Consider the following 16,772-nt stretch of genomic DNA (forward strand, 5'->3'; position numbering starts at 1 on the left):
TGGATGGGAGCCTTTTCCACAAAGTTCAAACTATTTCAAATCCAGTTTTACTTATCTTTCTGTGTTTGACACTCGATTTGACCCCAAACAAACACAACAAAACAAACCAAAAAAAAAAGGCCTAAAGGCTATCAATGCAAATATCAGTCAACACAGGAGCATGGACGGCTTCCCAGAACGCTGCATCGGGGTCAGGTCTGTTTAAAATTCTGTTCTGATCAGCAGAAGCATCTGTTTGCTGTAGTAGGAACAGAGGCGGTCAGGTGGCTCGGACTTGGCCGCTGTTGGCTGAGGTTGAGAGTTGAGGCCGAGTGTTCGGTGCGTTGCTCTCTTTGAGGGTGAAAGAAGTGGATTATGTTAGGTCAGCTCTGGCCAGATCAAAGCAAACGTCTGACAAGAACCGAGAAACCTCGGAGAAATATATGCAAGCAAGCATGCACACGTACACACACACACACACACACACACACACACACACACACACACACACACACACACACACACACACACACACACACACACACACACACACACACACACACACACACACACACACACACACTTTGGCAGAGGACTGCCTGTCAGAATGCCAAAGAAACGACTCTTTGAGCTCTCCATAAATTTACTTTGAAGGAGCTCTGACTGGCTAATAGCTTGTATGGAAAATACTGTCACAAGAGAGAAAAAAAACACATAGACACACACAGACACACACACAGACACACACACAGACACACACGCCCGCCATCACAAACACAATCTCAAAGCCCCTTATTGAGAAATCGCATTTGTGACAAAAGAATTGGAAGGAAACACAGCACCACCGGCATTAATTAAAGAGAATCATATTTTATGAAGCAATTCTCAGGAAGTAAGTGCAGCACTGACCCTCCAGCCCCACCCCAGACAGACAATGTCAAATAAACTAACACATTTAAATTAGGGCATTAGACCAGACCAGTCTGGGCTAGGAGCAACATCACCCTACTAGCAACTCGCCTTAGCAACCCGTAAGTAGGCCTATAGTGTTGGCGAGGTTACTAGAGCAGAACTGGGCCTTGTACAATGCTGAAAACACACACACACTGGTTTCTGTGGGTATATGTGCCCTGTCACTGTGGTGGGAGAAGCTTCACGGTGCGACATGCAGACCCTAGACCTGGTGAGTACAACGTGTGGCACTCCTGTGTTTCCTTGATATAATTCATGGCTGATTCAGCCGATGAAGACCCTGTTTGAATTCTGGAGCACCACACGTATTGCTTCCCAGGTAACGGGCCAATAGAGAGAAGGGACGAGCCCGAGGCTGCACCGGGATTTCTTACAAACTCAGGCAATAGACCGGCCCGGAGAACACTGCACTAGGCTGGACTGGACCGCTCAACACGCACAATTTGACCAGACAGTAAATGTGACAAATCAAAGCAGATCAGGACAACAAGATAAATCAAAAGAGGAGCAAGTCGGCAACGTAAAACAAATTGAACTTGACGATTCTAAACAGGAACTGATGGATCAGAACAGGCAGGACAGTGTGAAGCAGCGTGCAGGACCAAACTCAAGAGACAGATAGGTCAAAACAGGCAGAACAGTGAGGCTGCTTAACTTCCCTCCACTAAGCAAATCTGTGAACCAAATGTGACACAAAAGGACTCATTTTCATTTTCAAGAAATGAGAGGAAGTTTGCAGTCGCATGGCGTGTGAGTGTTTGCGAAGCCACGTGTGTGCCTGTGTGGGATGATGGGAGTACTCGCGGCGATGCTTTAGATTGCAGCTTAGTGAGGGCTAGAGGAAGATGAGGATCATTGGCTGAGTGATGTACGCATTGTGTGTTAAATATGCATGCACAGCAAAATGTGTGTGTGCGTGTGTGTGTATTTTCAGAAATAGCAATAACAGGGAGAGAGTGAAGGAGAATACTAGAGAATCATGCTGCAGCAGGTTTTTTTTTTTTTTCTTTTACAAATGATTGGTGCACATGCAATACACATACGTTAAAAATGGCAACGTAGCCTGTCAACATAAAAGACACATGCAACACTGGACAAGTGGACAACCGAAGCAACCGCCCCGGCGATCAGTGATGTGAAGCTTTTGGATTACATGCAGCGCAGCACAAGCTGATTATTTTACGATAAGGTGATGGACATGAAGCCTTTATCATAGCCACTTCCAGCCAAACCAGTCCAGTCTAGATCAGCAGACAGCAGACACTTCACCACCATGCTGCCCTCAGCACAAGTGAGCTTTATTATTTCTCCTTCCACTGATTAAAGTCCGGACTGAGCAGAGGGGAGCATAGCAGATTTTGACCAGTGGTTTTGGAGAAAGTGAAGGACATTATGCTATATTACCCATCAGGCACCAGGTGGTGGCGGTGCGGAGGACACCATGGCAACGCCATGAAAATGCCAAGGCAACGCCATAGCAACTGTGGCCTCGTTTGCTCGCTGGTGGTGTGGTACAGCCCAGACTTGCTACAGTGGCATGGTCGTCAGATACACACTTCAGTCACATCAGTAATAGTAACATTGTTCATTAATTATTTCATCAGTCAATTAATTGATCATCATCAACAATCAGTCAAAAGGAGCAAGAACACAGTATCTACTGGTCTCTGTTTTTTGCTAAGTGACAGACAGACAGACAGACAGAGGAATGAGCTGATTCAAAAAGAAAGTGATCAAAGGGGGGGGGGGGGGGGGGGGCAAAAGGCCAATAGATGGGTTCATTAACAAAGTGATGTGATCACCGTGTGATAGAAACCTTATAAAGAGGAGAGGTGGAGAATGTCCAACTTGTAAATGAAAAGCAGGAGGACGGACTGCAGAGGAGAGCAGGAGAAAGCAAACGAGACAGCAGACTGTGTGAGAGGAACATACTGATGTGTAAAAGTAATGTTAGGTAGTACGAGAGGAGTGACAGACTGATAGCTATAGTAGATACAGATGAATAGAGAGTTTAGACTTTTACTTGTCTTTTTTGTCACAGGCACTAATGTCTTCACAGTCATATAGGAGGAATCGAAATTCAAAAATGATTTCAGTGTCTAGAATCGCTACAAAGCTAAAACATTTAAAACTATTTCATCTAACACTTCCTCCAAATATACCAAACTTAACTAATATATATATATACCTGTATGTATATATATGTATATATTTATTTGTACATATATATTTCTTTATAGATAAATGATTCAAATGATAATTGAATACAATAAAATATCTCAGTTAAATCACAGTATAACATGGTACATTCTCAAAAACATAGTATATTTTAATATAGTCTTTTTTCTCAGCATTGAATTAAATAAATAAAACCAAAAAAATAAGCCAGAGGGTTTTTTTAAAAGTCAATTCTGTTCATGCAGTCACAGACTTAAGTATTAGCGCCTCAATAGAAATCAATAATGCTCAATGACATACCAGGTTTAAGCCCTGTTGATTGGTTGAAAACGACTGTGTACTACACAGGAAGCAGTCAAACTGTTGCTGTGGTTTCCACTGTTGGGGTGCAAAGTAGAGCGAGCTTACTGCCTCACTGAAAAGGTGGCTGTCCTAGAAGCATTTGCTACAGTTGAACTACACAACCCTCCCACCGCAATTCTCATTGATTTCATTCGGCTAAACATGCAATGATTCAGGGGCTTTCCAAAAGGATGGGAAACGGCAACAAAGCATTTCTCGAAAAAAGCAAAGACAGATCGTTTTTTTAAAAATTGCCCCACGCAGACTTAGAAAAAAAGCAATCCATGTGAAGATAAAAGGTACAGCCTTCCCTCATCGAAAGGCAAAGAAGTTAAAAGGGGAATTGAGAAGGTCAACTAACCCTTCGATCTGTGACGACATGCACAAACACAACGCACAGTCCATAGCAGGTCAACAGCCCCCCCCCCCCCCTCCCCCCCCCCCCTCCGTCTAACCTTTATCAACAGCATCCAAAAAAGCTACAAAGTCTAAAAGTAGGTGTTGTTTTGCTACATCATGTCAAAGCTACATTCAACTACAACAGAAGAAGAGCTGGGCTGTGGCTGGTCTTAGTGTGAGACATGGGGTGGAAATGTTGACCTTATGGAAAAATGGATTGTTTGCATTGCAACATGGGCAACATTGGCACAGTTTACACAGTAGATGGCTTTTGGCACAGCTCACAGAAAGTCAAATGCTACAGTTCACTACTCTCCCTTGAACAGGTAGCATTTTTTATTCATATTGGTCAGCCGGAGCCAGGTGTCGCAGACTTTTACTCATTTATTACTATCACATCCCACCAAATTAGATTAACCCAATCCCACCTAAGAAAACCAGCGAAGACGTGGGACATCTGACCCCGGCTGAAACAAATGATCTCGAGGAGAAAAAAAACAAAACAATTACAATGTCTCAGATGCAAACAGATGTGCCATTGCATCGCTGTCACATTGAAGTTGGGAATATTGCTCAAAGTCAAACAGTCATTTGATAATCTTGATTACAGGAGTTATTACTGACTGCATTCAGTGAAGTCTCAGCTATCGCATATGCACCTCAAATTGGAACTTTTAAACATTCACAGTATATATTGTTCAGTCTTATTTGCCGAAGGGAAATGTTCAAAGTACAAGATAATTTCCTCAGTACAAGTATCTGTGGTACTTTGTTATTTGAACCTTGGTAACAATGAACTTTATTGTCCATAATAGCAACATGATTTAACATCAAGTGAGTAGTTTTCCACACATCAGCAAAAAATATATCACCAGTAGATTGTGCAGTTACAGCTGTGGCACGCATGTTGGAAAAATACAATGAATGTTGTGCTTCTTATAATCCATCATCTACAAACTCTGCCAAGGTACAACGTGAAACACAAGAATATCCTAAGAGAGCTTTTACAATGCACTGCACTTGGTTTCAACACTTCCTCTGGATAAATCCTGACTGGCCACTTTCATAAAAATAATAAAGTTCATAGCTGCACACCCCTTGCTCTGTATCATGTAGCTACAATTATTAAAACTTACCATAAGCCTCTCGCACAATTGTCTCCCAAGCTTATTTGAATATTATGCAGCCATCTAGTGCCAATTACAGATATTGCACCAATCATCCCCTTGATCCACTTACATGACGATGAATTATGCATTGTTCACATGTGGAAAGAAAAGATGGTGCTTTATCTATGGAAACAAATTACTTTGAAACCAATCTCGCTTAAAAGCTGTTGAGTGGAAATTTGGCACCGCTATTCAGATCATCACCCACTTCCAACACTAGCCACATCCAGCCTCCTCTATATTGAAACACTAACACAGTGAGAGAAATATATTGATAGAATTAAAATGAGGACATGGGGAGAAAAGTCTGAGTAAGAAATAAAAGAAAAGACAGATGTGAAAGAAAATCTGCTACATGTCTTTTTTTGTTCTTATTGTTATTTCTCTTTTATAGTTCAGTTCGTTGCTCGAATACTTTCTGTGTTCGAGCTCCGGTTGGAGACCAGAGGTGACATGACGAGCTCTGACAAGGAGGAGGAGGAGATTCCTGTTCAATCTGATTGGTTAAAAGGGTTTCTCATAGTAAAACATGACATCACGTGGATGGTCCTGGGGTAGAGCTAGATGGGTCGGGTGTTGTCAAAGGGCAAATGAATAGCACTGTCCTCGCTGCCCAGTGAAAGGAGATCAGGCAGACAGAGTGCATGAGAGAGCTGACTGCATTGCTTTTCATATCAACTGATTTACAAAAGGGAAGAAGAGGGGGCAGTCTCTCCAACGCCATGAAGCAGTCCACCAATCCAGTTCAAAAGCCAACAGCCAATGAGGACAGGCAGTCTATTGACCAAACAGTGGTATCTTTTTGGGAGAGGGTGGGTCTCTCCACATCCCACCGAGGTCTGTTCTCAAAGCCAGAGGGAGGGAGACGTTTTGAGCATATATCTGTGTGTACTGTGTGTATGTGTGTGGTCGTGCATGTGTGTCTGTGTGTACAAATATGACATCATTACTCACAAGTTGGAGACTACTCTTATCCATAGTTGTGTCTCGGGGAGGGGAGGAGAACCGAAGATGACATCACAAAGCTCAATTCTGAGCGGAGGAGAAGTTCCGGAGCTGCCGTCCCCGCTGATGCAGTCTCGCCTTCGCTCTCGTCATCATGGGAACCATCCAAACGGATGTAGCTCACCCTGGTGTGGCGTCTGACCGTCGCCTTGACAAGAACGCGTACTATGGAGTGGGTGGCGGTGGCGTTGCCCTCACACGGAGTACCGCTAGCAGTAGAACTACTGTCTATATTAGTTCCCGCAGTGATGGTCGCTAACTGATTACCTATGGTCACCAAGGCAGCCATATCTCTGCTGGCGTCCCTGGCTCCAGCTGCCATGGCACCACGGTTCTCAGTAGTAGTGGTGCTCACTCCTACGTCTCCCTCTCTCCTCTCCCCCTGTCATACCTCACTCTCCAGGCTGGAGAAGTGGGCCGACCCTCGGCGAGAGCACAGGCTCTTGGCTTTGAGTGGCAGGTGGGGGGAGTAGAACCTCCGTGGCTGTGGCACTGAGCGCAGTCTCTGATACTGGAGTTTGGCACTGGCCGAAGCTTGAGCCTGGCCCTGGCCTACCATCCCTACCCCTGCTGGTGGTGAGACAGAGGATGAGGAGGGCGGAGGCGGGATGGGCATCGGGAGGGAGGTGGGAGACATGGACGGCTGGGGCGGCGATGGTGAGGGCTGAGGTGGATGGTCTGTGGGCTGTGTGCTGAGGCTGAGGTTAGATTGGCTGCCTGATTTGGCCTGGCTGGGATCGGGTTTGGGGGGCAGAGGCATGGGGCGAGAACCCCCGCTGAAGCTGTGGCAGTGGGGGATAAGCTCTTCCTGGCTATGGGAAAGTGCTGTGGTTCCTCTCTTGGAGTGGGAGGTGTGTGAGCGGCTGTGGGGATGGGGGTAAGGATGGGGTTGGGGGTAAAGGCTACAGGAACACATGGTGGCCCGTCCTGCTTCGCCCCCTCGGTCCCTAGCTCGCCCCTTGCTCTTCCCTCCTCCACTCTTCCACTTTTTCTCTCCCTTCAGAGGGATCTTGTCCATAGACCAGTATCTCCTAGGTGGAGGGAAGGCTGCGGGGGGTGGTGGCCACTGTGAACCCAGCCCTCCACTGCCTCCCCCTGAGCCCCAACCTACTCCTGGCCCTGAACCCCAGAAATCAGCACCAATCCATCCCTCTGCTCTTGTTCCTACTAAGGAATCATCCCGACTGTTGATACTGCCGCCTTTCTCTCTGGAGGGGTAGGTGCCAAAGAACCAGCCTCCTCCACCTATGCCTCCTATTCCACTGCTGCTCCCCCCTGCACCTCCTTCCCAGTATCTTTCAAAACGGCCAAACTCCCCTGATGAGCCTTCGTCTGAATAACTGTCCTCTGCCCTGGCCCTGTCCCTCTCTGACTCAGACACTGCCCCCCTACCTGCTCTCCTTCCTCTCTCCCCCACCCGCTCCCTCACTCTCTCGTCTTCCTCATCATCATCATCATCATCATCCTCGTCATCCTCAGAGTCCCATTCGGGGAAGGAAAGCCCTTCTCGTGCCGGTGCTTTCTCCTTTTCATAATGCGTTAACAAAGGACGCCGCTCTCCCACTCTTCCACTGTCGTCCCTGTCCATCCCTCCACTCCTTCTTCGCTTGGAGGATGGAAGGAGTGGGTGGAGGGATGTTGGAGGAGTATTAGAATTGTCTCCTCTTCCATTTACCCAAAATTTGACGGATGCAGGGAGTTTGTTGAGGTTAGGGTAGCGTTTACTGGGGATATGATGTCTGGAATGAGGCCGTGAGGATTTGGGACGCCTTTCCCTGCTTCTGCTGCTGTCCTCCTGTTCCCTGTCATTGCCCTCATCAGTTCCTTCTCGCCTTCCTCTTTCCCTCTCTCCCTCCCATGAATCCCGTCCCTTTTCCCCAAATGTGCTCCGATACTGGGCAGAGAAGGAGGAGTAGTCTTGTATTCCTCCTTCTCTCTCTCCTTCTGCCTCTCCTTCTCTTTCTGGCTCTACATCTCCCTCCTCTGGCTCAGAACGTCTTCCCCCAATTGACTTCTTCCTTTTCTTTGTCTTTAATTCCTTTTTCTTTTTCTTTTTCACCTTTCGCCGCTTTCGTTCTCTCTCGCGCTCCTTTTCCCTTTCTTCTCTCTTTTTCCTCTTTTTGTTCTTTTTCTTCTTCTTTTTCTCTTTCTCCTTCTCTTTTCTCCTCTTCTTTTCCCTTTTTTGCCTCTCAGCGTCTCCACCCACTCCACCCCTCTCTCTCTCACTCCAGCTCGCCCACCACTCTTGGAGCTGAGACAGTTGGCTTCCCCCTCTCTCCCTTTCTCGTTCCCTTTCTCTGTCACCCCAGGATGTGCGTGGTTTCCTGGGGGGTATGGGTGGTGGCAGGCGCCCGTGGCTGAGGGAACGAGGCCGGATGATTGAGCGTTCCCTCTCCCTCCCCCTGCCAAGGAGGAGGCTTGACTCTTCTGTCAGCTCCTCATCGTCATCGTCATCCTCTCCATCTATTCCTCCAGTCCTGTCCCGTGTGCTCCTGGAGGAGCTGTAAGAGTAGGTGGGAGAGGTGGAGCGAGAAGATGAAGCAGATGAGGACGTGGATGTGGATGAGGTGGTCGACGAAGAAAAGGAGGACGTATAGTGCAAAGATGCAGAGGGCGAAGGAGGGGTGTAAGAGGGGCTGAGGGGTACTGGCACAGGAAGTGAGAGCGGGGGAGAGAGGGGGCGTGCCCTCCTCCCTCCTCCCTCCCTCACTCCATCTCGTGCTCCTCCCCTCCGCCCCAGGGGCAGAATGTTCTCATACAGTGGCCCTCCGGGCTCTTTGGGCTTCTTGGGCCTACGCTTCCTCCAGAAGGATGAGGGGAGAGGGGGAGAGGGGTGTGGCAGCGGGGGTGTAGGAGGCAGAGGGGCCTGACTCTTAGGAGGCAATCTGGGAGTGCCCAGAGGTTTAACAGCCCCTTTCCCCTGACCTCCGCTGCCACCTCCCACCACCCTCTTCCCCACCCCGTGGTCCATGCCCTTCTCTGAATAGAAGGCCACACTGGCTGGAGGGGGTTGGGGGTGGCCCCTGGGCATAGTCTTGGGGGTCTGGGACCCTGCCTGCTGCTCCATGCAGGGCCCCAGTCCCTCAGGGTCAATGGGACCATAGTATCTCTTATAGCCATCAAGTCCCCCACCCCCTCCAGCAGTTGAAGCCCAGTTTGGTGGGACTTTCTGAGCAAAGGGTCCCATGTCAGTGATGGCCCCCCTTACAGCCAGTGGGTTGGTGGCTGTAACAGATTTGGGCAGCCTCCAGCGATCCACCACAGCCAGTCTGCGGTCTGGCCGGGGCAGGAAGGTGGAGCAAGGGAGGGGTGCACCAGCAATGGGGGTGTTGGAGGGACCCAGTGCCGTCCCAGAATGCACCACGGTGGGAGGAGAGCCCGGTAGAGGCGTTTTGTAGATGGGCTGCGGTTGCTGCTGTTGTGGTGGTTGCTGCTGCTGTGCCATGGCAATGACTGGGTTGGTCATCGACGTAGAGACAACATGCGGCTGCGATGGGACTGTGACCATCGCAGTGTGGTGATGAGGAGGCAAAGACTTCGCCCCACCTGGCGCCGTTTCATCCTCAAAGCTACAGCAGCTGTACATGCCCTGAGAAAAAGATAGCACAAAGCAAGAGCACAGAGCTTATTCGCAGAGTAACTTGGAATCTAATTTAATAAACAGTATTTCCAAAAATAAAAATAAATGAACTCAATTAAATGTCGCGTTTGAGAAAAGGGTGCAGGAATATATTGGGGAAAAGGTAACACAGATCCATGCAGAGGCAGCAGAGTGAAAATACCATGCCATACATGTACAAAAGAAATTACTGTATTACTGCATGTACATGAGCGATAGAGAGACAGAGAAGATCCAAATCGTAATACAGAAATCCAAATAAGTTCCAGTTTTCAAAAGAAATGCAAGATTGCCATTTTACAGATAAACATCCATTCCTATTTATAGTACTGTTGTGCATTGTTTGGTTAATGGAATTGCATACATAAATGCATAAATTACAACCACGGTGGTAAAAAAAAGGACAAATTATTTCAGTGAAGCAACAATAATCACATGCAAATGGTGTGGGCTGCTTCTGTCAAGGTCACTGTCAAAGGAACAGGAAATCCAGGGTGTGAGCGGAATTGAATTTCAATTAATCTCCTGAATTGACTGAGTGGAATTGAATTGACCCTAGACCTCACACTTTCTAACACTCACACTCAGTAATAGATAAGGGCACACACAGGCAGGAGCACACATGTTCTTGCACATGCGTGTGCATATGGTTACATCTGCAGCATTTTAATTCCTGTTGTCCTGTTCTATCGCAGAATAGCATACACACAAAAAACACTTACTCTGCTGATAGCCAGGAGAAAGTCTAATTTGCCAGAACTGGTGGCCATGCAGTGGCGAAGCTTCCAGTAGATCAAGTGTTCCCAGGCAAACACCAGCAGACTGAGGCCCATAGCCACCAGCAGCATGTAGAAGACCCCGGCCATGTTGTCAATATCCAGTTTGCTGCTCATCACCTCAATTTTGTCATTATGGCAGATACCGGACAGCCAGAGGCGCTCCAGCATCTCAATCTCATCTGGAAGGGGGGGCAGGAAAAGGAAAGGGATCATGTTAGAGAGAAGAGGAACTAAGGCTGGGGGTTATTTCAGCGATGTAGACACAGACAGGCAAAAACAAGGGGCGATAGATAGATAATGGACACACAGGGAGACAGAAAGGCTAATAATAAGCACTAAAGTACAGCTCTACAGTATTGCTTGCTGTTTTCCCATTATCCAAGGTCACTCCTCAAGGTCAGAGGTCAGTTTACAAAAAGAAGCACTGTGTCCAAAGTAACAAAGAGGAAGGAGCCTGAGGCGAAAAGAGAGAGTCCAAAACAATGAAGTAGCACTGAGAAGTAAAATGGCACAGACAACCTAATCTCAACATGGTAACCCAGAGTAAATGAGGAGAAGGGGAGACGGCAGCCATGGTGAGATGGTCGGATAGGTTGAAAAAAGCATGGGAGAGAGGTAATGAGAGAGAGAGAGAGAGAGAGAGAGAGAGAGAGAGAGAGAGAGAGAGAGAGAGAGGGCGCTGCATTCTCTCTCTGTCCACGAACGTGTCAGGGGAAATGAGACAGACAGAGACACAGAGAGAGTTAAAGGGAGCTGGAACAAGGGAAGCAGAGATGGAGGACGAGTGGCTGAGATTGTGTCATTATGACAAACAGCAGGAACACTCCTCAGCTTGAAAGGGATGAGAGGAGAGAAAAAAGAGGCCAAAAAACGACGAGAGGCGATGAGAAGGGACAGAAACAGAGGCAGAGAGGGGGGGGAGATCATTATCATTTAATTGTGCTGGAGGGATGGTCAGAATCTCCATCAAGGTAGTAAGCTCTGGGGGATTCAAGATCCCCATCCGTTCACCTACCAGCAACCAGGCAAGACCACTTCACCCACTACCCACTCTACCGTTTCATTTATGGTCCGGCTGGCCTAACGAATGAGAGCTGCCCTTCTAAACCTGTGATTGGCTGCGTGGGTTGCTGGTGTAACCATAGTGATGGACAGCCAGAAGATGCAGCGTATGATTCATGAAGGAATAAAAGAGCCACGTTTGCCAACAGAACTCATAACGAGAGCTTTCTGTTACACTAGTAAGCACTGCAATGACTAGGTTGCTTTTTTACTGCACATTAACAGGCTCTGAACTAGTTCCAAGTAAAACTGCTGAAGCAGGATTTTAAAAAGCAACCATCCACTCGCATCACTGTACCCGCTCTCGAGCTCTGGCTTTTCATTTGTGCCATCATTAGCCGTGCTTGCGTGGCTTAGATGAAGCCTACTCAGTCGTCTGTGTGATCCGGCTAATGTGTCTCCTGTAGAACATCATTAGCCAATCAGCCGTGGCCTCCAGTTACAGCAACAGATGGACACAGTGCGACTGCAACCCGCTGGTGGACTCGGGTCACAAGTCCCCATCTCACATTCATCCGTACACTATTCCAAGAAACAAAGGTGAGTTTGTAACTCCGGCGCAGGGATTTCACGGTGTCGTTGACCTTCAGCAGCAGCTCCGTGTCCAAACAGGAGCCTGATGTGAAAACAGCAAGTGTCTCAGTGAAGGGTACGGATAAACAGGTAGTCCTCCACTTCACAAGCCCCGGTCCAATCCTTCCTCTAAGCTCTAAGTCTTGTATCCTGGCTTTCCTGCCGTTTGACTTCCAGTGGTTCATCTGGTGCTCCTCCGTCTCCCCGTCTTACACTCTTTCTCACTGTGGCGGTTTCTTCCCTCCCTTCGGCCTCTGCGATGGCAGTTATCTCAACCTCTCAGTCGCAGCCAGCTCAGGCCTGCCAAATCTGACAGGTGTGTCAAACACACACTCCACCTCTGTCGTTTCTGGCAGGTCAGGTCAGGTAGAGCTGGCACACTGCAAACACAGAGCTGGCATGCACCACAAAGACATTATTTAATAAACACAACCGCATTCGTGTGTCTGTGTGTGTGTGAGTGTGTGAGTGAGTGTGTGTGTATGTGTGTGTGTGTGCGTGTGCGTGTGTGTGTGTGTGTGTGTATGTGTGTATGTGAGTGTGTGAGTGTGCGTGTGTGTGTGTGTGTGTGTGTGTGTGTGTGTGTGTGTGTGTGTGTGTGTGTGTGCATTTTGCCGTATGTGGCATGCTGCCAGACATGTCCAGAGACGCTGAGCTCCACAGTTGTTGAGCAGTTAACCATGACCCGTATAATCCTGTGCTTTTATCACAACAAGACAAACCTCTTGGCATTCATTGCAGGATTTTGGGGGGGAAAAATCCCCTGCAAGCCAAAAGCAGCAAACCCAGCTTCTCACATTGAAAAAAAAATCTACTCACTGAATAATATATTCTTCCTGATACTATGCAAAAAATAGAAGTGGATCCGATAAGAAGGGGAAAAGGAAATCTTGCTACTCAGCAGTTTCGCCGTTATCAGGACACAAGTTGTAGTGAGATCAATGGACCTTCTTCTTAAAGCCGGGGTGTGAATCACCAGAGGCAGCGACGGGGAGAACAACACACTCACAAGGTTGACAAAGCAGCGGCGGACACTTCTCTAGTGCTCCTCTAATGCAGTTGAGAAATGATATGATTCAACATGGCACGGTACAATAATGATGTAACACTGTGACACGATTTAGCCCCGACTGAAGGTGCGACGCCGAGTCCTTGAGCCGCAGGGTGATTGTTGAGATGCAGCCTTTGAGGGCACGCTGGAAGTGAGCCCCCCTCCACTCACTCCCTCCACATGGAAAATAACTAATCCTCTCCCTTAGTAATCCACTCCCATAATGCCTGCCTCCAACTAGAACCCTCAGCATTCGACACCGCCCTGTACATCCATCCAGCCTACAGCGCATGTTGAGGGCTTTTTATCCAGGACAGAACACAGCAAGGACAAGGGAATGTACCAGCATTTAAAAAGGACAACAGACATAGCATGCCAAGGCTGTCTGGGCTCTTTTCTTGTGCGTGCGCACACACACACACACACACACACACACACACACGTTCCCAGGTCCAACAATTCAGCTCCACGCCGGTCTTATTTAATAGATCTTGGCACAAAATTGGCATTATCAGTGTGTAAGCAGCTAAAGTGTCGGCGTGCCAGGAGCAGCTAAAGGGCTTTGTCCGCCACGCCATAACCAAAGCTGATTTAAAGCATGAGGAAAAGCCAAACATCCGATTGAGACAATAAATGCGTGTGGCGGACTGTGTAAAATGACAATCAAGTATTAGTGTACCGACAACTATTGCTAAAAACAGATTTCTTCTTGTCAAAACACAGCAAACTGTCCTCCCATGGATTAAACCTTGACACAAGTGTGTGCAGCAGACAAACAGCATGCTTCCATAGATATTAATAATCAATTATCAGATGGCTTTCTGCCTCAGTGCACTCGTCTCATGTTCAGGTGTTTCTCTGAGGTTATTTTTTTTCTCACAGTTACACACTCTCTGTGTCAGTATCAGCTCATCTGTAAGGAGTGTAAATCTGTCGACACACAAGTTGTGATAATCTTTTTTTTACAACACTGACTTCCAAACATGAATCTTTCTCTCACCCTTTAAACAGCTCGAGGAGGAAGAAGGAAAAGAGAGTGAAAGTCAGATAGATTGAGAGGAGTGAAAATGGAGGAACGGTATGTGCACTTTCACCAACAGGATAAAGTCGTTGCTGCAATGCTTAAAACCAACAAATACTGCTCCATCTCCCTCTTGACTTCTCCTCCACTCTCATAAAAACACCTACAAACCTCTCAACCATCACAATCAGCGCTCTCTTACGTGCCATTATTCCCTCACAATCACAACACCTTACAGCCATCGCTCTCTCTACACCTTGTACTCCCCCATCCACTTCCCAGCATCCTCTCATTCATTCATCTACCCCTGTGTCCTCAACCCCCCCATCCCGTTTCTCTGTGCTGTCATTTTAACCATAACCTTCAGTTTGAATTGCTCTAGTTCTTTCCCTCCCCATAGTTCTCACCATCTCCCACCAGCTGCAGCAGGGCCAGGTCAAGAGGACGTTTCCAGCGTGAGTTTTTGTGCAGGGCGATACCGTAGCCTGTGGTGGCAAAAACCTTCCCCGAGCCTATGGTCATCACCTTGGAAAAAGGACAATGTGCAGATATTTTATTTTTTTAAACTGACCAAGAGACGAACGTCCACATTGAATCGAGTATGTGCGGAAAATGTGCCTGTGTGGGTTTGTGCTCACCTTACAACCTTCGTCCTTCCTGGCCATATAGTTCAATACTGCAGCATCATAAATAAAAGCATCCAGTTTCCTGTAAAGGGATCAAGGGAGATTTCATTCATCATTCAATGGAGGGATGGAGGGACTGGCTGAGGCAGGGAAGGAGGTATGAAGGTGGATCTCTGCGACGTACCTGGGAAGAGAGTCATGCAAAATATACGGTAGACAGGCGCACGGAATGATAGAGAGGGCATGAAAAGTTAAATCATAACAGGAGAAAGGGAAGACCGGTGGAATAGCAAAGCAGACTTGGTGGAAAGAGCGAAAACATAAGGAGAATAAAATAAGGCAGAGATCAGGGAAAGATGTGTGAGTAAGAGGAGCGGGAAGGTGGTGGTGGTGGTGGTGGAGGAGGAGGAGGAGGCGGAGGGGAGGGGAGGAGGACGGGGATTTATACGGTGCGGAGAGCACAGTGACAGGGAGAGAGAGGGGTAGGGGTGGTGGTGGGGGGGAGATTTACACACTTCAGGGGGAAAAGACATGGGATAGAGCCAGAGAGTGATGAGGATTATAAAGTTTAAATACAGACACACCAAGAAAGCACACTGGGAGGGAAAGAATGTGCTGAAAAGAGAGATGGAGAAAAGAGAGAAGCGGCGAGATAGCGGGTCAGAGGAGGCATGAGAGGAAGGAAGAGATCGGCACTCAGCAACAGGAAAGGAAAAAAAGACAGGAGGTGAAAAGCAGGAGTTTCTCATTTTTGTGCATGTTATTATCACTGGGTTATAATTGTGGTGTCAAGGCAACGGGGAGGGAGAAGAGATGACAGAAGCTTAGGATAAAGTAAACTGGGATTATCCAACACATGACGGGTGATGGAGATTCTACTAGAAACTGAAGAGGGAGATGCTGTGTGTGTGTGTGTGTGTGTGTGTGTGTGTGTGTGTGTGTGTGTGTGTGTGTGTGTGTGTGTGTGTGTGTGTGTGAAGGTGGAGAGAGAGTGTAAAGGTGAGAGAATCTGTGCAGGAAAGCAGGAAGTGTGACAGAAGATGTGAAATGTTAGTCAGAGTTGAAAGGGATGCCACTGTGTATGACGGGCTGCTGGTGAGAGAGTGAGAACAGAAGAAGGAACTACAGAAACGAATGGAAGCAGGTGTGACTCAAACTCAAAAACAAAGTCATATAATAATCACTGTGAGGGGATGGGTTGATGAGAGTGCAGTAAATACTGTAGGGTGCTAGAATGGACCTTGTGGTGAGCTTGCCAATGGTTGCTTCAGCAAAAAATAGCACTAAAGAAGAAACAGGAATGCTGGATAAAGATACAAGTAATGCAAGGCAGCTACTTAATCGACTTTGTGGTGAAATGATTCCATGCGATCTCAGACAATGCTCATTGTCGGTTTAAGTCGGCCAAAAATTTGCAAAAAAGCAATGAGCAACTAGAAGCACATGGCAGCTACTGGAATAGAAAAAGGGAGATGTGGAGAAAGAGCAACGATCCAGCAGGACACATATGTAAATGTGAGGGAATGAAGAGGCTCATGGTTTAGCAGACCCACCCGGTCTTGAGGTTCAGTATGGCGTCCTCCACCCCTCTCTGGTTGTATTTGCCCATGTACTGGTGCATGTCTGGGTAGTTGGAGCGGATGTTTTTTTCTGTGCTCCCGTTGGGCACGGTGCCAAACTTCAGAGGTGGGTACTGCTCCTCGGGATGCTGAAACTAGCGGAGCAAAGGGAGGCGAGAAGGGGGGGTGGAAGGGGCATGAGACACACCAGGCTGTGCACCAATCTGTCTGACCTATTTCTGTCCACTTTCCAGACTAACTTACAACACTCGGTGCACATAGTCAAACCTTTGAAAAGAGAGCAGTCTGTGGACTTAAAGTAGCATTCAGAACTGTCCGAGTATTCAAGAACGCTAGTAATTGAGTTCCATTAAATGAGATTTTATTCATTTCTAAATTCCTGTGCTTTAATCAATTTAACATTTAAATGCACAGGAT

General features: G+C 47.5%; 1 protein-coding gene across 1 annotated transcript in view; it reads right to left on the reverse strand.

Annotated features, from left to right (window-relative positions):
• Window positions 1–828: 828 nt before the first annotated feature.
• The window catches only part of grin2db (glutamate receptor, ionotropic, N-methyl D-aspartate 2D, b), a 50,020-nt gene continuing 34,076 nt past the window's right edge, over window positions 829–16,772 (reverse strand). The window contains 5 exon segments of the mRNA XM_084026322.1: window positions 829–9,633; window positions 10,386–10,621; window positions 14,557–14,674; window positions 14,788–14,857; window positions 16,329–16,489. Coding sequence (XP_083882448.1) covers window positions 6,430–9,633; window positions 10,386–10,621; window positions 14,557–14,674; window positions 14,788–14,857; window positions 16,329–16,489 — 3,789 coding nt within the window. The 3' untranslated portion in view covers window positions 829–6,429.

Source organism: Eutrigla gurnardus, assembly GCF_963514095.1.
Source record: "Eutrigla gurnardus genome assembly, chromosome: 14".
Lineage (NCBI taxonomy): Eukaryota > Metazoa > Chordata > Actinopteri > Perciformes > Triglidae > Eutrigla > Eutrigla gurnardus.